We start from the raw sequence: 23,048 nt of genomic DNA on the forward strand, positions 1-23,048 counted from the left end.
TCCATATAAAGTTACCCACATGCAGTATAATTAGAAATATTTTGTCCAGTTGTTTTTAGAACAGTAGCTGGATTTTTTTGTTGTTGTTGTTCGAAATTGTGGAAAAGAATTATCCTTTGACAACATTTGCTCTTTCAAATACCATCTAATAACCTGGTCTGTAATTCCTGTTACTAGATATGGATAAGACAGAAATTCTTGAGGACTAAAATTTTCATACACGCCAACCAGAGTCAGGAAGCAAAATCCTACTTTCAAAAATTGCTAACACACCTGCAAAATTAATGTTTTAGTTAAGATCCTCTTTGCTCCCAGATCACTGTTTGCTTACATCACTTTTCAGAACCATCCTAAGGCATATAAGACAGAGGCTTTTAAATACTTTATGCCAAGTAAAAAAAAAAAAAAAATTGTGATTTTGCATTTTAAAATGGTACTACTTCAGATTCTTGCCCATTCTACTTGTTTCAGGATCTTGTCCAGGAGAGGCATCTTTCTGTATCCTAAGCTGCTAGGCCACCCTTCCCATAATCATGTACCTATCCTGTAGAGATAAAGGCTAATGAGGAGAAGGTAGAAGACCAATCAGGAGTGCAAGTTGGAGGCTGAGTATTGAATTGTTCTGTTAATAGAAGTTGATATCTTATGTAAGAGACAAGGACAGAAGAAGTAGTGACAGCAAACCTTGCTCCCAAATCTCTGTGAAGATCATCTTTCGATGGATGCATTAAGAAAAGTGGTAAAATGTGGCAGAACTTCTGACCTTTTCTTCTTTTCTGAATTCAGCCCTTGGAAGAAGCCTCCAAATACTTTCAAAAGCAGGGAATCCCATTTCCCAAAATCCAAATGAGTGAAGAAGAGAAAAAAAATCTAAAGGAGTGCTACATCTTTGAAGATACAGAAACCCCAGAGGCACCAACTGTGGTGTTTTTCCCACTGGTGAATGACTCCTTCAGAAAATACAAAGCGCCTGGTAAGCCATGGGATGGCTGTCCCACCACCTGGCAGCCCTTTGGCTGTGGAATGGGAGACATGGTGTAGCATGGTCTCCTCCCTCCCCTGCTCTGTCTCCCATGGGAGAGAAATGCAAATTCCTAGGAAGCAAGCAAGGATTAACGTTGTGCCCCACTGGAGAGTGGGAGGTGGAACCATATCTCTACCCTACTGATGATGTTTCTTTATTTGTCAGGTGTGGAGCGCAGCCCTGCTGAGATGGCTCAGGGCAACGTGGATGTCTCTACCATTTTTTCCCCCTACTGCTTAAACAGCTTTACCTACACAGAGGAGGACTTTGACAAGCTGATAGAACTGACCAGCTACAACATTCAGAACAACCAGCATCTGATCCTTCAGGCTTTGAATTCAGCCATACAGCAGAAACGACAGCACAAAAAATAAACACTCTGCCTGAGTTTCAGAAAGATGTCTGCAGGATTGGGGTTTTTTTCTTCTTCTCTGGAGAAGAATCAAGAGCTGTCTTCAAATAAGCATGGTAGACTTTGGAAAGTAAAGACTTGTCTCAGGCTGTGGTTCTTCTCTACCACATGGTGATCCTAGATTAACCAATCAAACAAAATAATTATTAGACTTGTGCTTTATTTATATTGGATTTCACTGCTGGTGCACTTTTTTCCACACATATAGAGGTGTATATGTGGTAGATTGAAGGTCAGAAAACATTGCTTTAATTGAAAAGTTTTTGAAATGCATGAATCTGGGACAGAAGAAGAAATCCTTTCAAAATTTGTTACACTAATGGAAATTATATGTGAAGTGAAGACAAATGAGCTATGGATATTTAATTTATTCCAAATCTGGTGCAACAGAAAAATATGTGATAAATGTGGACAGTTTCAAAGAACATGAAAACTGCATTTTCCTGTAATGTTAGCAAGGAAATTTTGCTAGAAATAACATGCCAAGCTAAACATAATAGATAATGTGGGACTTCACATGAAAAATACACATTTTCTATACTTTTGAATTTAAAAGTTTTATTACTCCAGCAGTACTTAGTTTTTTAAAATCTCTTGGAAACTACTGTTTCAAGCCGTAATGTGAGTCAGGATCAACTCTTCCAGTGCAGGTATAACTACTATAATCTAATCCACAGCTCTACTTTGCACTGAACTTTCATGGTATTTATATGATCCATCTCAGTGTCCACGTCCTGTTAATTTCAGCATTTTTCACAGTGTTTCTTGTTATTATAAGATGGGATGCTGTGAGAATTCAAACATCAAAAACTGAGAGAGGTTTTGTAGTCAGAAGGCAAACTAAGTGCTTTACATTGATATCTATGGGTAATCACATGACTTTGTCAGTCCCTGCCTGTCTAAAAGCAAGTTAGGATATATGTAACTACTATAAATTGCACAAGGTAATTTGTTGAAACTGCTTATTTTTCAGATGAAGACCAAAATAATTGCTTTAGGAATAATATTAATAAGACAAATACAATGTAAACCTGTTTCACTACAACAAACACACTAATCTAAAATAAAAAGATATAATGCTTCAGTCAGTATCGGTTGCCCTTAATTACTTAAAATTTCAATAATGAAGCAGCTTGTCTGTGCTGAAGTAATAGGTATTGGCAAACACAAAGTTATGAATAATGTATCATAGTGAAAATAGAAAATTAATTTTTAATTCAAAATTAAATATGAACTTCTAAAAGGCTGAAAAATTCTCTTCCTTCTTGCTTTCATGATCTATTTCTCTTCCTTCAGTCATTCCTTTATACCTTGTCTTCCTCTTATCTTTTGCTGTCTTTAGTCTCCCATGCTCACCTCTGATGACCTCAGCCCCCTTAGGGGCCCTGTGTCCTTACCCTGGCTGCTTTTCCAGGCCCTTACACCTTCATCCAATTTACAGCCTGGGTTCAAACCTCTGGTGTGCTGAAATGGCTGTTTACTTGTTGGTGCTCATCAAGAGCTCCCCTCTTTGTGATCTCTGTTGCTGAGTCATCTGGTCCCTCTCGGCATTGCCTCTCCTCTGTCCCAGCTCTACTTCCCTCCCAGGCTTCCCTGGTTATCATTATGCCAAGCCCATTTGGTGTGACACATGTGTTTGCTACTTCTCCCAATTGCCCATCTTACAGCTGAGGTTTCAGGCACCTTCAAGAGCTGCAAATGGAGTTCCTACCCCTGCCATCCAAGTCTTTGATGACACCAAATTTCAAGAAGCCTGCTTCTCTCTTCCCATTCCTGCCTTTAACTATACCCCTTTGCTTCCCTTGATGTTCTCTTGTTTGCTGTGGGAAGCTCCATTTACTCTCATTGTGCCACTGAGGTGTTGTCTGCTGCACCTGCTGGGGTGTTTGCTCCACCTCCCAGCAGAACACCTGCACAAGATCCTTGTCATCCGTCCTTGGAGGCCAGCAGGGAAGTTTTGTGTGGCTTTGTCTGCTGGCATTGTTTTGTTCTGGTTCAGCATTTAATGGGGTATGTTTCCTATGCTCTGACTCTGGGCTGTACTTAAGCATTACAGGAATGTAGGTAACAGCTGCAGATGTGGGCATTTAAAAGCACTTTTTGGTTTTGCAGGTTGGGAGTGTCCCTTTTTACAGGAAAGATGAATGATTTCATGGAATTATCCCTCTGAGGAAGAAAACTAACTAGAGGGGAGAGAAGCACTCTAGGCCCATGCTGTATCATGGTGTTAATACCAGCGGGAGTTAACTTGATTTTTTCTAAATGTTTTAATAGATAGAGCTCTTGGTACATGTGGTAATAGGAGCTACAAACACTAACACCAGGCTGACCTCCTTAGTTGTAATTAATATGTTTTGAATCTTTTCTGTGTCTGTCTTTTCATTCTTACCTATTCATTATCTATAGTAAGTGAAGGGATTAGCATGCAATTGCAGCTGTGCCCCAGCCCTTCTGATTATCACAAAGGTGCATGAAGAACTGGGCAGCTCAGTGAGGTGACTCAGACCACAGGAACCTAAGGAAAGCAGTAGTGGGATTCTTTAACTCCTCACAAGGCATAGGAGAACTTGGGCAGTCCTACTGGGTCAGTGCCACTGAAGAAATAGGAGCTAATGGGATGGTTGGCAGCAGCATTTTGTGCTGCTCTGTAGTACAAGGAATGATCAAACGAGGTTATTGCAAACATTCTGAGTGAACTAGTCATTCGTGAGACTACAGGTTGCACCACGTGAGTGATGGGAAATGTGTTTGCCACAGCAGGTATAGGAGAATGTGGGTGGTAGAACAGGACTCCCGTCTTAGAAACCCTGTGCTAAAATCTGCTCACATGTAAAGCTTTGCTATGTGCAATATCTCACTTTCTTACTAGAGTGATAACACTGCAGAGGAGGCTAACAGGGCCTTATTTTCACATGCCCTGGTCATGGTATGCTGGTCAACAGTTAAAATGGCTGAAAGTTCTAGAGTTCTGTGTCATTTGTGCCATTGAAGCTTTGTAGCTTTGAATTCCTCCTGAAAATCTCTCCCTTGTAGGGTTCCCGCTGAAGCCCAGCACTCCTGCAGTCTTCATAGAGAACTTCTCCAGCACGCCTCCCACACCTCCAGCTCATGATAGCAAAACTGTGATGTGACATCTTGTCATGTCTCGTGCTTTTTCCTCCTTGGTCCTGAGGTCTCCTTTGCGTTCCCTCCAACCCACTGTCGTTTATCTCCTTTTCTCCATGCAGCTGGACATCTCATCCAGATGTGACAGCCTGATCTCAGCTGCCCTAATGCTTGTAGTATTCACGCTTGCTCCAAATATGACCAAACCTCCATCATTCAAACCTGAAGCTTCTGGAGAAACAATTACAGTACAGAGGAGATATGAGACAAGGGGGAAAGATTAAGAATGATTAAGTAAGATTAAGTTGGTATAAAATGTGAGGAGAGAGAAAGGATAGAAGAAAAAACAAATTATAATAACTGAGAAAAAGTGAAAAATGACATTTTTGCTATGAGGTGTTGAGATGGAAAAAGAAAGAAAACACATACTTTGCAATCCAAAAAGTCAATTGTAAAGAAAATATTGCAGGGAATGGAAGGAGGAAAAGAAAGAGGAAATCAGGAGCTAGAAGGTGACAGACAGAAACATCTAAAACAGAGATAAAGGTATATCACTCTTCTATTTTTTTCAAAGCAGTCTTAATAGGCTGGTCCTTTAAAAAAACAAAGTAACTGAAAATCCCTAATCTAGAAAATTTCATGGCACCAAATATTACTGCTGACGTTCTGACCATCTAGGCTTACCTGATATGCATACTATGGGTACTTCCTAGCTCTCTCTTCTTTTTTTTCTGCCCTTAAACACTGGGAAAAAATGGTTTCTTGGCCCCTAGCAGTCTAACTTTTCCTGCCAGCTACTGCTTATTGCAGCCTTCTCTCTCCCAGCTAATAATCTGTTTATTAGTTTGCTCCCTTCCTATTTCTTTTTTTCTGCTGAGGAAATGGAGCATCCTTAGAGACTGATAACTATCAGATAAGAAGCTGCAAGTTTGTACATATATTAATATGTACTTTTAAATCTTGAGCAAGTTGTTTCTTCAATTTTGCAATTTCTGCTATTCAGCTGGATGACAGCCAGTCTTAAAAGAAACTCATGCTCCAAATTCCTCCTTGAGCTGCATTTCTCTTAATATCTACTTTGTAAATAATAGACTATAACTTGGTTTTGACATTTAACAGATTATATGATAGCCTAGAAATTGCTGATGATTAAATGCTTTGGTCCCATATACAGAAAATAATTCAGAAAATCCTTCACAGATGTTTAATGAACACCTTTTCTAGTCACCCTTAATCTCTAGTCCATGATCTCTGCTGGTGCAGGAGTTGATGGCCTGTAACCCACTGCTGGGTTTGCACACATGGAGGAAGAACTGTGCTGGTTATATCATGCTTGTGCTGGTTTTCACCTCATGAGGATATGCAGGTAGTCTGCAGAGTTGTGGAGAATGAACAGTGATTCAAAAAACTGGGAACAGCTCTCATGGAACTAAAGTCCTGGGAAACTTTCTCCAAGTACAGAAAAGCATCACAAAGTGAGAGAACTCCAGGACTTTACAGGTAACCACTGAGGTCTGTGCATTTGTAAAATGCATAAAATCTCAGAGAGATAAAATAGAGTATAAATTTACACTTCAATTAGGCAGCTGAAAGACTGGTATGGTAAGTTTTGGGCTTTATCCAAGGCATCAGTAACTGTAACATGAATGAAATGTACACAGGTATTTAACTGTGAGTGCAATGATGTATAAAGTCATTAATGATGGCAGCCTCCCTACTGGGAAAGGAATACTTCTCATTGTCAGAGGTTTGTTCTAGATATATGCTTGATGCATACAAATGCTGATGCATCTATACAATGGATACAAGGTGCCACAATTTTCTCAGTTATGAGCTTAACAAGAATACATTCTAGTACTTTTAAACTTTTTAGTTTAAAATTTATTTCCCAGAAGATTAATTTTTACCTGTTGCAGGGGTATGATAACAAACATCAGTAATGCCCCTGTCTCCTGTCAGTTTTCTCTTCTGCTTCAAATCTCCTTCCTTCACCAACTGCACAAGTGATGGCCTAAGACACCACTGCTCTCCTGCAGGAAGAGCATTTAGCTGAGCCAGAACTCCCATCTGATTCTGCTTTCTAGTGCTGGGTTTTTTTTGTATAGAAGTATTTGTATGTCTGAGAGTAGTGAGGTGGTCACAGCCAGTCCTGGTTGTGCTTCTTTCTTTTTAGAATAATCTCAGGCTCATTTTGCCTGGCCTGTTTGAGGCTAGGCAAGCATATATTGTTGTAAGGCATTTAGGAGGACACTGGCTTTCTGTGATTTTGGCCCAGTCTAAGACTGTGATTAAAAGGAGTTGCAAAGCTACATTTGAACTTGTTGAAAATTTTGTCATGTAGATCCATTTCTCCACAGCTTGTCTCTGCAGTCAGATGTAACACAGTACCTTTGCCAAGTGAGTGATGCTTCTGCAAACTGCATTGCAGGGTGAGTAAGAAACCTAAGCAGCAGAGGAAGTACAAGGCTGTGCTGGTTTTGGCACATTGTGTGATAAACAGATAAGACTGTGATATCACTACGCTAAGGAGTAGTGTGCAATTTGCTGCCAGGGCAACTACACTTAGATCTTTGAAACAGGCGGGTTATTTTCCTTCATCTATCCTTAAATTACTGAAATATGCAATGTAAAGACATAAAATATTTCCACTTGAAGGATCTGGTTTTCATTCTCTAAGTTGAAAACCATCCGGCTTTGTACATTCAGATTTTAAATGAGATGGCACTGGTTCAGTTGTTAATGAGAACCTTGCAGTTTTCTTTCTTTATGTTGCTCCCTGTGGAATGACTCAGATGGGAACAGAATATCTTGATTTAGCTGAAGGCTGTACAGATCATTATAGATAGCCAAGTGTGCCTGTAATGGGGAATTCACTCTGCAGACATGGAAGTCTGTACATAGAATCTATCTAACTTCTTCACAGGCTTCCTCGAGGACAGAAAATCTCAGCTTTCTTAAGGCTCACCAAGTTTAGAGGGATTTATATCACTTATCAGTTATGCTAATGGTTCTCTGGACTAACCAGCCCTGGCGAAGTTGTTATGCTCTAATGAGAAGTATCCAGGTATTTTTAGTATCCCATGGCAGGTTCTCCAAGGTCAACCAGGTCTTCTTTTCTGACCAGATTTAAAGAAAAAAAAACAACAAAAAACCCCCAAAAACAAAAAACCAAACCAAAAAAACCAAAACACCAAAACAACAAAACAAAAACTATGAAAACAAACAAAAAACCCAAACACCAAAAAGAAACCTCTGAATGACTGTTGTTCTCTAAAAGAACTGCAGAAGGAGTTCTCCAGGATGCAGCTCAGAGTGTCTGTGACCTGAGGCCAAAAGATGCTCTTGTACTTCCAGTGTGGCCACAGCTACTTTTCATGCTGGGGATGCAGATGCTATGACAAAGCCTACTGTTACTGGAGCTTCTAGTTATTCATTTGTTGTTCTGTTTTTGAAGATGGTAATTTCCATTGAGTAAGCCTGGAAATGTTCATCTACTCTTTTGTTCATCTTCTTTGGTTGAACAAATCTCTGTAAAACAAAAGTGATAAAACTTAACCACTTGATCCTGCATTCCATTCATCTTGACATGAGTTTCCTCCAGTTGTCATTTAAAGTTCAACTGCCTTTCTCTGGAAAATGTGTGAAAACATAACTCTTACCTGCTATGCACAGCTATTACATATTTCCTTGTACCTTTTTTGGTATATTTAAGGTACTGCTGGATGCAGAAGTGGTCCTGGATCATGCCTGGAGCCATAGGCATTGACTTCAAGACCTCTGCTACCCTCTGGAAGTGTCCTTCTCCCCTGCTGTCCTGTCACACCCTGGTGCTGCTGCTCCCAGCCTGTCAATCACCTCCTCTACTTACAGCTCACCTCTGCAAAATGAAGCCCTGGCCCTGCACCCACACTGGGCCTCTCTCCCCTGGGAAGAGGGAACGGGAGCAGTGCGTGAGGAGCTGGGAGCTGCATGCCCATGCAGTGACCTGCCGGGCAGTGGGCACGGCCATCTCCAGGCTCACCCTGTGGCACAGGGCTCTGCCCCTCTGCAGGCACTGAGCTCCGGTCCCCCGCCTGTGGGGACGCATTGACCAAAGTGCACAGGCTGTGCCAGCATGCAGAGAAGTCACTGCCAGTTTTTAGATGCACAGGCCTTTTTCAGGGTCAATTTTCCCCCACACAGGAGCTGTCCCTGCTCAGGGCAGGAAAGACGTGGGTTTGAAGGAGCAGGCCTCGGTGGCAGCACCTTCCACACACAGAAAAGGGTGGCAGCAGTGCAGGACCTGTGGGACAGGCACAGGCTGGGAGAGGCTCCCAGCCAGAGGAAGGCACCACATTCCTTTTGGCTGTGGTGCTTGCACTGCAAGGTCCTTCCCTGGAGCAGTCTATCCTCGGTGCTCCACTGCCTTCACAGTGGGAGGGAAGTCCTTTGCTTAGAGAGATGAGATGGGTGGGGCCTCAGGTAATTTTATAAAATAACAAGTCATTGACTCCCACAGGAGTACATCCTGCAAACATGTCTTGGGAAGTGCTGCCAGTGGAGGTACCAGGAGCAGATACTGAAAACATGTCTCTGGAATCACTGCCCACAGAGGTGCCAGGAGTAAATCCTGAAAATATGTCTCTAGAACCGCTGCCCATGGAGGTGCCAGGAGTAGAGCCTGAAAATATATCTCTGGAGTTGCTGCCCGTGGAGGAGCCAGGACTATGTCCTGAAAACATGTCTAAAGGTCTCCTGCCCATGGAGGAGCCAGGAGTATATCCTGAAAACATGTCTAAAGGATTCTTGACCATGGAGGAGACAGGACTATGTCCTGAAAACATGTCTAAAGGATTCTTGACCATGGAGGAGACAGGACTATGTCCTGAAAACATGTCTAAAGGATTCTTGACCATGGAGGAGACAGGACTATGTCCTGAAAACATGTCTAAAGGATTCTTGACCATGGAGGAGACAGGACTATGTCCTGAAAACATGTCTAAAGGATTTTTGACCATGGAGGAGACAGGTGTATATCCTGAAAACATGTCTAAAGGATTCCTGCCCATGGAGGAGCCAGAAGTATATGCTGCAAATATGTCTCAAGAATTGCAGCCCATGGAGTTGCCAGAAACACTCTATTACATGAATAAAGGGAAGACCATGATACCATCAAATGCACTAGAGGTAAGAAAACAGCTTTAAAGTCTCACTTAAGGTCCTCTGCATTTGACAGAAAACAAAATGCTGCTTTGTGAGTTTGTATTCAAGCTAGTGTGCAAATCTGCTGTCTGATGGGACTATACAGCAGTTCCTCTGCCTGAAGGAGTTTAAGGTGAAATTTTCTCAAGGCTGTCAGTGGTAAAACTCCTTCTGGATCCACTGGAGTGGATCTCATCTTCGTAGACAAAATGAGAGAAGTCAGAGTAGTATAAGGACAGAAAAAGATAAGAAAGTTTCTCCCCTGCTCATTTTTTCCTCCTTCTTCAGGGGACTGAATTGTCAGCTTTTTTTCTTCCGCAATTAAATGCTACTTGTATTAAAAATTTCATATTTCTGTATAAATAGCAAGATTTTGACATGTATCAAACTCATTTTTTTGTTGTTGTTGATAATGGGATAAGGACAGGATAGTGACCAGGAATAGAGAATTGAATTTCACTTACACATTTCCTTTTTTGTTCTGAAATTTTTCATTTTGCTTTGCATTCTTGGCATTGTTTCAAGATTTGCATTTTGTTTTAAATATAGTACATTACACATTGTTCTGTGTGCTGCCTGACTGGATGAAGGCACACCACTCCAGGAAGAGCTTTGGACATAGAAGTGGAACATCTTCAACATTTTTTTGTAGAAACTGTCCTTTAATGGTGCTCTATGAAGTGTTTCAAAAGGGAGAACCCTACATTGTAGAAGTATTTTGGAACTTCTCTTTCCTGAAAAAGATTGAAACATTCGATTCAAAATTTTGCAACTGCAGTGTTGCACATTCTGTGTTCAAAATCACAGAAGATGTTCTAGGGTATTTTAAACTGAGGTTTAATATTGGTAAGAGCAGATTGCAAAAGATCATATTCAAAACAAAAAGCAAAACCTCTTTTAAAGGATAGAGACCCCTTCTAGGTACCTTAGAGCTGTGATGGTCTTCCTTCATTTTCCCATCGAACGGGTACCCCTGACATGGATGTTGTGCCAGTGTGTACCAAAACATGTGGTGGTTTGTTCATTAATCTGAGTGCAGTAACACAGCTGGGTGTAACCAACAGCCCTTCTAATAGAGGTTTCATCATAAATTGTTGCAAGTAGAAATTAATTATCTATCCTGATAATGCTGCTGCTGTTGTTTTAACATTATAATTTATTGTTTCTTTCTTCCTTTTTTCAGGATGGAAGCTCAGGCCTTGGTTCCTTGGGAGATGGTGAATGGCAAAAAAGGAAAGACGATGGTACTGGGCCAGACCAAGGTGATTTCAAGGTATTAAGAATAAGAGAATTTAGAACCAAAGAGTGCTAAGGGTTTTGTTTTTCTCAAAAGGGGAGAAGTCTCAGGCAAATAAATGAGCAAATGGAATGATGGCAGCAGCTTGGGTGTTACCAGGGAAATGCCCCTAAATTTATTGCTTGAATCATTTTATTCCTCTTATGTTTATAATTTTCATAGAACATAGAATGGTTTGGGTTGGAAGGCACCTTTAAAGGTCAACTTGTTCCAAATTCCTGCAATGAGCAGAGACACCTTCAAGTATACCAGGTGGCTCAGTTTCCTTAATTGCTTGTTTTATTCCTCTGTTACATTTTCTTTGGAACAGGCTGAATATTTGGTATTTTAATGTCTCACTTGTACAAGAAATCCACTGGTGAGCTTTCTGTTCCACAATGCTTTTTGTAACTGAAAGGGCCAAAAGTAACAGTGAGACATGCTCTGCTGCAATGGCTTTGGTACCATCATCTCCATTCTTGCAATTTATGAGGGAGTCCTGGATTCTTGAACCCTGATCTTTTATGACTTCTGTGCTCTATCAGGAAAGAAACTGAAGTGGGATTCTGTAAAAGGAGTGATGCTTGAATGTGCTAGGGCTATTTCTGGAGCATGAGTGCCAGTCAAAGATTTTTTTTTTTCAGTTAGAAATTACTGGTTTTGATGGGAGTTTTTATTCTGCTACTGTGTGGTGAGTCTGGGCGCTATTTCCTATCTGTCAATGGAGAAATTTGAGTGATTCATATAACAGTTTTGTCCCATTAAGTGCCTGCTTCTGAGTTAGATAATTCTGTGGAAAATTGCACTATAGTCAATGCAGACAAGTTCTACTGAGGCAAAATTAAGCTGAAAAGGAGCTTTGTCTGAAAGCTAAAATCACACTGTGAACAGGCAGACAGGTGAGCTTTGTGATAAGCTGTGTAGTTCTGCTGCAATTTGGATGCTCACAAATTTAAACAAATTCTTATTCACATTCACAGTACTTTTTGTTTTTCTCACATGCACTCTTCAAAATTTAGCTACTGTGTTTTCCCAGTATTAGGATTATTACTATTGAAAAAAATTAGGAGTGTTAAAAGATTATACTGTATTTTCACAGGATATATTATACAATAAGTCTAGGGTCTTTGTGGCATTTCATCTTGCAAATATTTAAGTTATGATGTCTGGTATCTCCGGCCTGGGAAGATACAAATATTCTGGACCATTTCTAGGATGAAGAATTCTGTAGAGAGTAAAAACAGGCAGAAAAAATTATTGATCAATTTTTGGTGTAATATCAGTTCCTTACAAGGGGTCAGGAACTTAAAGTACAATGAGAGAAAGAAAAAAGATATGAGCTTCTGGGTTATAATTACTTAGGATAATTATACATATGACAAGTAGCTTCTTGTCTCCATTTCTTAATCCCACACAGTGATGTGTTTGTTTTTCCATTGTGTTCTCAGGATATAGACTTAGATCAAAGACATTTAAGGGTCATGAAATTTCAGGGGGACAGATGAGACAGTAGCAGACCAAAAGAATAATATGATATATCCATAACCAGGACCACTATATTGGTCTTGTCTCACACTGAAGGACTACTTTTTACATTATAAAATTACAACATTCATGACAATGCATTGGTGATGGTCTGAGTTGTTTTTTCATGTGGTTACAGAGGCACTGTTTTTGTCTGTTCAGAATTCCACACTCCAGCCTATGCACTTGCATGCTCATTATTTGGCTACACCAGCAATCATTCATTCATGTAAAGGATGCATGCATATATATTTTTCTCTCCTCCTAATTTTTTCTCAAATATTAATTTTTCATCACTGAAACTACCAGAAGACTTAAATATGAGGGTCTCTGCCTGCTCAGAGGGATTGTCTGTTAGAAACCTTTGACAGAATTTGCCAGCAACTGCATGTGTCTTTGCACCAACGTGCTGATTTTTATCTGCATTAAGAAATCTGTATTATTTGGGCCTTGGCTGGTGCTTAGGCTTATGCTAAGGTAACTGGCAGAGCCAGCTCTGGTATTTTAGACATCAGTGTTTGTACCAAAATATTTGAGGATCGCAGCAGGTCTCATATAATAATGCATGTGAGGGAAGGGGAGGGGAACAATTGGATCCATAGTGCTAAATTCACCATGAGCCATCTTGTAATAAGGCTAAGATACATCATATCTCAGGTCAATACCTCATTTCCCTGCCAGACATGGGCTCCTTGTTCTTTCAGGGTTGTGCAGCTGGAACAGCTGCAGCCCTTAAACAGAAAAGGGACAGGTTGAGCTCTCACTCCTTGTGCAAAACAGTTCCTGCTGGGTTTTGGAAGCTGGAAGCAACTCTTGAGATCATGGGAAGGGTGGGGAAGCTGCCACACTGCAGAGCAAGATGTGACATCTGCTTCTGGTGCAGGTTGGGCTCGGTAACGTGAGCAGGATCTGAGGCAGGCAGGAGGGATGGGACCAGGCTCCTTGGCTCCCACAGGGGACAGACCTGCTCTCAGGGGCAGCACCAGCCCCAGGCTCAGCATCCACTGGAAAGGCAGGAGTCTAGTCCTGCGGCACCCCCAGCCCCACAGTGCCTGCAGCAGCATGGCTCCAGCAGCAGCTCTGCTCAGCTGCAGAAGCTGACTGAGCCCAGGTGCCACTTCTGCCACTCTAAGTGTTGGTATGGGGTTGCCTAAAATACAGACTGCTGAAATTACACGTTTCAGCACACCTCCCACTTCAAAAATGAACCTCACAGAAACAAATCGGGCCACTTCCCATCAGCTCAAAAGTTTGAAATATGATTTGTCTAATCCATATTTGACATCAAAAATGCAAAACATCTGTACCTGAGATAGCCCTATAAATGCCCTTGAGAATCGGTAGTCAGAAAGAGAGATTTTCAGAGTGTGATGCATGTCCTGTGGTAATGTCTACCTTAGGATGAGAATCCAGAAATGTTCAACAGCTGTTAGACATAAACACTAACTTTACGGCTTTCTGGAATTAAGGGTAAAAAGTCCGAACCCTCAGATGGTTCATGCTCAGCCTAGTTTCTATCATATTTGCTCTACTTAGGGAGGGCAGAGCATTATAGAAGGGCACTTTTTACAGATGGACTATCCTATTGCTCTGGATACAGTTTTACATATGGAAATAATTTTGAACATGCTGTTGAAACAGTTGAAGTTTTCAAATAGACCTGTTTTTCAAAATCTGAAGGAGTCTGATTGTTAAACATCTGCAAACACTAAAAGGTGAAGGTAATGTTAACAGTACTGAAAGGGCTATTCAATTAGCCTGATTTATAAATCAATCAAATAAAACATCTCTGCAGTTTTATATAATAAGGAACAGAAATAATAAATAATGCTTTTATTTATTAAATATAATTATACATCTCTGCATTTATGGGACCACTGTGCAGTGAGAGTATCCATCTTATGTTGATCAGTATTTGAAGCTTTGGTTTTTGGAAATGTCTTTCAAGTACAGGATAATGTGCACAGTCTCATTACTCCAAATTTTTCTGAGTACCATGATGGATATATGTATGAGGAAGCAATCATCTGAAGGATACAATTCTTATGACCTTGCATATACTTGTCGTGCTCCTGTGGATGTGGAAAAATTTTCCCTGCTGGAACCAGGGTTACTGTGGCTGTATGCCTGAAAGAGGCTTTTCCGTCTGGGTGTTGGCATTTTAAATACTTTGGTATCCAACCAAGACTTCTGCTACTCCTGATGAAAGGGTGGTCTGATCAGAAGAAGAAATGTTATTAATAAAACCCACAAAACACACAGCTGGTGAAAAGCACTGCTGTGGCAGCAGTGATCATCAGCATCACCAGCATGCCCATGCACAGCCCCATAGCCCGTGGCTGAGGTGCCCTCCCCAGCCTGGAGGAGGTGAAGGAAGGAAGCAATTAGAGCTTCTTTTCCATCCTGGAGCCTGATTTTGTCAAGAATGAGGAAGAACTTCAGAGAGGTGGCCAAGAGCAGCAGGTCTGGGCAGCCTGCCACGGGGGATCCCAGCACATCCCACAGCATCCCATGGCTGTAGCAAGCTGGGGCAGGGATTGGTGAGTGATGTTCACAGCCTGAAGCATCCTGAGTGCTACTGTAAAAAATTCACACACTCTTTAGGGAGACCTGACTCTCAGACAGCTCAAGATAGACTTCCATACACCACCAGCTCTAGATGCACCATCAGCAGGGAATGATTTGGTCTCTGGCTACCATCTAGTTAAATTAGCACTTGGAGATGAAGAAAGGAGTGCCCTGCAACATCCTGGGAGTGATTTCATCTCAGCAGAATGCTTTTCCAGGCCAGGAATGCAGGAATACCTTAGACAAGCAAGGAATTGATCTTTGCCAGGAAAGGCTGCTGAGCTAGTAGATGACATAGAAACACATAGAGGAATTATTACTGGGTGATTGCAGGAAAAATGTGTGGATAGAGATGAAGTTTTTTTTCATGGGTTCCATAGATGACATATGTTTTTTGAAGTTGGTGTGTAGAAATGGCTTTTTCAGCCATTGTAAAAGTAAACTGATTGTGCTAGAGGTATTTTTAAATCTTGTGTGATCTTTGTAGGATGGTTTGTGGAATATTCTGCAGTGCAGTTGCACTGGTGTAGGTGATAGTACCAGCACACTGATGCACATAGTTTCCTTTGCTTCCTCATCACAGTTTTTCACCTAGCATGACAAAGACCACCTACTAACGAGACCAGGTGGAACACATTCCACATTTCATGTAGAAAATCAGTAGCTGAATATCTGGTTGGAGGGTACCTGCTTATTGATGATGATACAGTTTTCCCACACACAAACGGAATATTAATTTCAGGATCTCTGCATTATTCTTCTGTTAGTTTCTAACTGCTTTGGAATAAATATCAATCTAAAAAGAGCAACAATCAAGTCTGAGAACGTGTTGACTGCTCGTGAAGGTTAAAAAATAAGTTGTCTTCTCTGGGTCAGTGTTGTTGGTCTCTGTTTTGGAGAGGCAGATAGTATTCTGCTATCTGATGGAACATCTATACTAAACCAAGCACCCAACACTAAAAAAAACCTTTAAAAGCATTCACTCAGCACACATTTGACTGTACTGTTGTGGAATTGTGTGACTGGAGTAGTCTACAATAAGTGAAAGGATGAATGTTCATATTTTTGATATCACAGGCTGGAAAGATGTAGCTAGCAGTCGTCCATGCTGGCTGAGTCTGTTAGACAGAGAAACCTAAAGGCTGAAGAAAGAAAGCTACTGAGAGAAAAGCAAGTTTAAGAAAAAAAAAAAAGGTAGAGTCACCCTCTTGCCTCATTAAGGAGTTCTGCCATTTTAGAGCTCCACAGCCACTTGTGACAGGATGTATTACACAGGTAAACTAGTGGAGTAATTTGCAGCAGTGCTTCTTGAGATGGATGCATGCCACACATACCTACATCTGAATATAAGCATGACTTTAAAGAGGCTGCAGAGGCACAAATGTTCCAGGAATGCAGACAGCCTGCATCACCAGAGTGCTCATGACAGAGAAATGTCTGTTTTCAAATTCTTACTCCTCAGCTGGGAGAAGTGGGCATCATTCACATGACAGAGGAATCCCTTACTTATACCAATGTAGTAACTTAGTGCCAAGTGTCATACCACGTTGCACTTTTTTATGGGAAGAGCAATAAAATTGAAAGAAGAGACTATGAGGTCTGTTTCTCTTCAGAGAAGCTAGCACTGTACAGCCTACTCATGCAATGGCACCAGAACGCTGTACTGCATGCATACTGCATGTTACACACACATGAGCACAAGCTGGGAAACAGCAGATTGAAGACAAGCTGACAAGTTGCTGTGGTGGAAACCTCTTTGTATACGGAACCTCATTACCAAACAGCAGGTTTTTTGGTTTGTTTTTTTTTTTTTTTTGGTAAAGATATCATATCAGGTGTTAAGCAAACAGAATAACAGAACCTCTGTCTTTTGTTTTATAAATGCATGACTACTATTTTCTTTGTCTCTATAACTAGACCCTTGTGCATCATGTTATAGTTGTCCCAGCTGCTATTTAAATACATTTCTTTTGTTTAAGATGTTACCGGAATTAATTAAAATAGCAAATCCTCCTGGGAGCAGAAGAGCTGGCAAGGCCTGATCACCAGGTGGATTGCACCCTCCCCACTGTCTTTGCTAGCACCACTGGCAGGTGCCAGGGCAGTCAGGGCGACTGACGCCTGGCTCCTGCCTTTTCCTGGGGTAACTGCCTGCTGGCATCTGCCTCTCCCCGAGTGCAAGCAAAGGTCCTGATTACTGTAGCTTCTGTTAAGCCACTGATTTTTTTTTTTCAGGTTTTTTTCAGTAAAATTTCAGTAAATCCTTTTGTGAATCCTATGTCTCTGAGAATTGATTTCCCCACGCCAGATAGGGAAAATCTGGCTGACTTGTTCGAAAGTCATTGCATAGGAACCAGGAAGAAGGTGATCAGATGGCAGAAAACATCTAATATTCCTTTAAAAAATACCAAAAAACCCCCAAGTTTTCTCCTATCTAAGAATCACAAATTGCTTTGCAAATAATGAATTCATAGATTCTCACTCAAGCAATGCCACTTGTCAGTGGAAGTGTTGCTAGAGCTGATCCAGGAGCTGGCAGCACCTTACACAACCCTTGGAGATAAATGCCTTTGACAATTTCCCCCATGTTTAGGCAGAACCTAAGGAACAATGAGTTTCTGCCTTCTAGGGCATATGCTGAGGTGCCTAAGCTCATTCCTATCATGTGAGTGTGGTGATTTGCTAATTACCCAGCTGAGAAGGAGGGTAAATTAACAGGGTGTAGAACTGTATTAACATGGCTATACTGTTTCTAAAATCTGAACCAGTGTCTGCATGAGGTAGCTCTGAGGACATGTCCTTCCACCAGTTGTCTGCCAATTTTGTAGCTTCTGTAAGGATTTTTCTCTTTTGAGAACAATTAAAATAGAAGGTAAATAGATTTTGTTGGTTGCATTTCAAGGAAAAGCACTTAGAAAAAAACCATTGATTTCTCGAGATACATATAAGGAGGTGGAAACAGCAATGGTTTTTAAGAGCTCTGTAAAAAGATTTTAGCATAACATGATATGTTAGAGGAGAGAATAAAGGATTCTAGTCGCATATTGGAAAAGTAATTTGTCGTGATGAAAGAGGCATAATTGTCTGTCCATCTGTAAATAAGACCCTTTTGCTCTATTCTCTTGAGAAAAAAAAATGGGTTTAAGTGAGGTTCTTTCTGTCTTAACATCTATTTTGTCTGGTTGTTTATAATGGTTATAGGAAGTCTCTGAAGTGCTATAGAAATAGAAGGATGCTTCTAAATGAGAGGAAACCTCTTTATAAAAATAGCAATTGTCAAAAAGAATGATTTGTGGGGCTCTGCTGTAACCACTTATGCAGGTGGAAACGTTTCTAGGAGTGTGAGGAAATAACCATGTGTCATAGCCACAGGAAATGCTGATTTATTTATTGGCTTGGTCAAAATAACCTTTTGCAGATAGCTCTGAGCCAAAGACAGGTTTATGGAATGAGCCAGCAGGAAATCGTGCTCCTTAGAAGAAGGAACTCACATTTGTCTTCTAATAATAAATAGGAAGAGGTCCCTGCAGCCACAAAACCTGGAGAGACTTGTGTTATGGAAGATTAAGGCCGAGATATTTAAAGGGAACAAAGGAAGTTTAGCACTTTCAGTTTTCACAGTTTTCTTGGAGGAAGGTAGTATGCTTTATTTTTCTCCAAAGGCAACCCATACCTAAATCTTTGGATCCTAAATCCTCTGGAAACAATTTGCAGCCATTGGCTTATCTCATAGTTGTGATTTACAAAAGTTTACATTACTATTACTGTTTTTCTTGTACAATTATAAATTGCAATGAATCTATGTTCCTGAAGCAGAAAAACACTCTTAAAAAGTGATACTTTGGGTTTATCCCATGGGAGTCCACAACAACAGATATTCTTCTCCACAGCATTTTTTTTCAATGCTGTAGGACCATATGGGTGGATACTAGGGGGATTGACTGTAACTCTGACTAAGACTGATGGCATTTTGACAACTTCATCGTGGTGCCCACCAGTGCATTTAATCTGTTCAAGAGACTTACTGTAGTTATGTTGTAGCCTAGACTCAGCAATTTCAGAGTGAAAGGTTTTGCAAGTATCTCGCAGGCTATGTAAATTGTCAGGGATTTATTCCTTTTTGGAATTCAGAGTCTTTTCTGCTCTGATGAGCAATCTGGAACCTCAGAGTAACAAAGCAAAAAGACAGTGAAATATATAAAACGTTAAGACATTTTTAACAGCAGAAGCTTAGTTCTTCAAAATAGTGAGATAATTGACCATTGTTTTACTAACTGCATTTGTGCTTTGTGGCACCCAATTAGTTTGCACATTTGAATTTTTTTTCCCACCAAAGGCTTATTCAGACCCCCTTTTTACTGTTCCTCTCTAGATAGAATCCTCTCCTTGCTACCTGTTGACCGTAAGGATCATCCGGATGAGAAATCTCCAGCGAGTGGATGCCTGTAAGTGTCTTCGTTCTTAGTGGTAACTCAGGAAACAGGCAAATTGTATCTTTCTTAATTGTGTAACAACCTTTTCTTAGTGTTTCTGAAATAACCCAGTGTTTATGTAAATGAATTGTTATAAACCAGATTAGTCCTTGCTGCTTGCTGCTGTTCCATCGTTCTCCCTGTGCTTTCTGACTGGTTTCAAGACTTGAATGTGTTTTTGGGAATAAGTACTTTCTGCCAAAGAAAGGAGAGTTTCTGACAGAGGTACATGAAAGACTCTATTCCATGTTTTCAAAAACAAGGAGTAATTCTGCTGATGGGTTGTAGCACATTGGGAAATGTGGCTGGGAGGAGCAAACTTTTTCAACATCCTGTCTTGATTCTGACAAAGAAGAATTGAACAGGAAAAAGCTTTTTGCAATCATTATGAGCAGGCTAATGCCACCATTAATTACCCTGAGAACAGTTAAATAAACATACTGACTGAGGCTGGATGCTTGGTCCTTTCTAAGGCTTCTGCAGCAGACTTGCAGTTGAGCAAGAGTGTGAGTCATACGGCAGGAAAGTGGTGGGAAGGGAGTAAGTTGGAAAGGAAAACACCACTGTTTTGTAAAAGAACATGGACTATCCACATGTGTGCTGTGGAGAGGTGTTCCACACAAAATAGACAAGTTAACAGTTTGTTTTGTTTGAGTAAATAGAGCTCTGTGACTACCTGTGAAAGGATGCTGAAATTAGTTTGAGTGAGCTTGGGAGGGAAATGATGTAACCCTCACGATTCGCTGTAAGCAGCAGTGATTGACTCTATATCATCCTGCACATGAAGTGTCAGGAAAGATTTTTTTGAGAGACAAAGATCTGGATTTACCATGCAGTACCATTCCTGTCTTACCTTGTGGTTTTTCTGGAAGATGTATCAGAGGACTTCCCTGTGTCACAGCTCTGAGTGAGGATACAGGATGGGACCTAGGATACAGCAGACAACAGCTGCATCCCAGGTCCCATCACTGGGCTGCACCTCTCTCCTGGTCCATGGCTGTGGCACATGTGGTGAAGCAAGAGCACAAAAAAGTCTCATCAGGGACTCATCTCAGATCTTCTGCATGTCAGGCAGCAAGGCAAATAATGAGGTTGTAGAAACAGATTGTGCAAGCAGAGCTGAGGCAACATTTTGCATTAAATACACAGCTGACTAGTTTGGCTGCATCTACTCATATAATTAAGGATTGCTTGATATGCTTTGTATCTCAAAGTACAGTTAAGATATACAGGAATGATGAATCACATCAGCAGAATGAAGTATTTGCCAGCCAAACAGCCATCAGTCATTGATCTTGAATGATAAAACAAAGTCATATAGTAGTTACAAAAAATCACCTTTAATGCATTTTAAAATCAGTAGCATTACTTCTAGATTATCCAGATATATTCAAATACATATTTTTGCAGTTTCAAAATTCCTCAAAGCGTTATTGTCTGCATGGAATTTCCCAGATTAAAAAGAAATTAAAAAACACTTGAGGAAACAAAATAACTTGAAACAACTTTTACGTCTAGAGGGACTGAATAATCTACAGTCCTTAAGAGTGAAAGTGAAATTATTGAGAAGGACATGGAAGCTCTCGCAACAAAAAAGAAGAGGCAAAGAAAGTGAATAAGGATTCATTTTCGACAAGGAGGCTAAGAAGCAAGAGTGGTGGGAAGGTGGAATTAAAGCAGATGATTTGGCTCTAGACAAGTGGAGTAAAATTGCTGTCAGAATCTCATTTTTAAAGGCAAACTAAGATATGAAATGTGAAAGAGAGCAAGACAGGCAGAAGGCTAGAGCCTACTCAATATTTTCCAAACAAACTTCTCCAGTGAAGGAATTCTTTTTTTACTCAGTAGGAATATGTAGATTTCTCAACAACTTTTTTTAGAAAAAACAGTTGACAGAATTAAACTTTGTTGTTGTTGTTTCTGCATTGTAATGTTAAAAAGTTGAAAACCAACAATTATGGTGTCTATTGACCTATCACAATTCATATATCATTTTTCAAGCAGTTCTGGAATTTTTTCCCTCTCACTTGGACAGAAAAGCAGCAAGGCTTCTTGAACACTTTCAACTGCATAAAATGCAGCCTCCAACCAGTTTGAGAGAGTCAGTAGCTGTAGGGTGACATGGGGCAAAACCTGGAGGAGAAGGAAAGAAAACAAGAAGAAAAAAGGTCCTGTTGCAGACAGGCAAGATTTTGCTTTTCCCCACAGGTCGGTGTACAAGCTCCTGTTCCCTGCTCTGCCTGCAGAGTCCTTACCTGCTGCTGGAGGATCTTCTCCATTTACTGCTGCCATCACTTGTCTCTCTCAAAAGTCTCACATCACAGGACATCCCTTCTCAAAGCTAGTTACCTTTTGCATTACATAAGAGCTGATCATTTTATTGTTGACAACTACATTAGAGAGGTTTTCAAGGACCCAAAGTACCTTGCATAACCTCCAAGAAGAAACACAGTAAATGGCAGTTTTGTCTGTAGCTGTTTGAGATATACCTTAATTTAGGTACCTGTGAGAAAGGGGATGTAAAATCCTTCACCAACTTTCTCCTGGTGCCTTTTGGGAGAGAGACTTAGTCCCCCTTCTTCCTGTAGGTGGCAGTTAGTTAAATTCCAATGTCCAATTCAGTGAGCTCCTTCTGGAGGAAGCCTCTGCCATCTCATACTGCAGGTGTAGTTCTGCAGCTCCTTTCACAAACTCTCACAAAGAACATCACTGAGGGCAAGGCGGAGATGAAGACCTTTTGCAGTTGTTCTCAAAAAGTGGAGGAGGGTCCCAAACCCTCTTATCAGACAGCAGCTCAAGGTTTGTGTGTGTGTGTGTGTACATGCACACATGAGCACAGGAGAGCTTGTTGGCTGAGAAAATGAAGTGGCTGACTAGAAGAAAAAATTCTCAGCTTTTTTTTTTTTTTTCAATACACAATATCAGTGTTGTCTGTAACTCATGCAAGGAAGAACAGAAGCCACCTCCTCTTCTAGGTCATTTTGTGGTCAGTGCTTTTTCCCTCTCAGAAGGGAATCCTGGAAAGTTACATTGCATCAGACTTTTCTATCTTTAAATAACTTATGCTTGGTTTTGGTACCAGTAGCTGCAGTAACCTCTCCAGTGTCCTGCAGCTCTGCTGCCTTTGCCAATTAGCAATTGTTTTCTCCCCTGCCCAGTAAGCCAGGCTGATTGCTACGTGTCCTTGTGGCTGCCGACTGCGACGTGTGAAAGGTCACGCACTAAAACTGTGAGAAACTCTGATAATCCAGTGTGGAACGAAACCTTCTACTTCAGAATCCAGAGTCAAGTCAAGGTAAGGAGCCAAAGTTGTCTGCTTGAAGCAACCTGAATATTTCATGCATGTATCTCCTGAACTGTGCCCAAGAATTGTTTAAAAGATGGCACACGATAAAGGAATGTTCAAAGCATTTAACAGCAGAGATGACAGAGTTCCTGTGTCTGTTCAATGGTGCTAGGTAGGAGGGCCAAAAAGTGACCTCAGTT

General features: G+C 40.8%; 2 protein-coding genes and 1 long non-coding RNA gene across 9 annotated transcripts in view; 2 read left to right on the forward strand and 1 right to left on the reverse strand.

The window, feature by feature from the left end:
• Positions 1-2,505, forward strand: part of LOC135303155 (cytosolic phospholipase A2 epsilon-like) — a 33,964-nt gene extending 31,459 nt beyond the window's left edge. For all 7 annotated transcript variants that reach the window (XM_064424577.1, XM_064424575.1, XM_064424574.1 and 4 more), the window contains 2 exons: positions 787-973; positions 1,190-2,505. In XM_064424577.1, the coding sequence (XP_064280647.1) occupies positions 787-973; positions 1,190-1,398 (396 nt within the window). In that variant the 3' untranslated portion in view covers positions 1,399-2,505. The remainder of the gene's footprint in view (positions 1-786; positions 974-1,189) is intronic.
• Positions 426-8,425, reverse strand: LOC135303157 (uncharacterized). The gene is made up of 3 exons (XR_010364657.1): positions 6,449-8,425; positions 2,793-4,772; positions 426-1,553 (listed from the first exon to the last, which is right to left on the reverse strand). It is a non-coding gene; the product is annotated as an uncharacterized LOC135303157 (long non-coding RNA).
• A 143-nt stretch (positions 8,426-8,568) lies between these two features.
• Positions 8,569-23,048, forward strand: part of LOC135303152 (cytosolic phospholipase A2 epsilon-like) — a 33,767-nt gene continuing 19,287 nt past the window's right edge. Inside the window, exons 1-4 of the mRNA XM_064424565.1 lie at positions 8,569-9,707; positions 10,906-10,995; positions 19,463-19,535; positions 22,721-22,857. Coding sequence (XP_064280635.1) covers positions 9,057-9,707; positions 10,906-10,995; positions 19,463-19,535; positions 22,721-22,857 — 951 coding nt within the window. The 5' untranslated portion in view covers positions 8,569-9,056. The remainder of the gene's footprint in view (positions 9,708-10,905; positions 10,996-19,462; positions 19,536-22,720; positions 22,858-23,048) is intronic.

Source organism: Passer domesticus, chromosome 6 (assembly GCF_036417665.1).
Source record: "Passer domesticus isolate bPasDom1 chromosome 6, bPasDom1.hap1, whole genome shotgun sequence".
NCBI lineage: Eukaryota > Metazoa > Chordata > Aves > Passeriformes > Passeridae > Passer > Passer domesticus.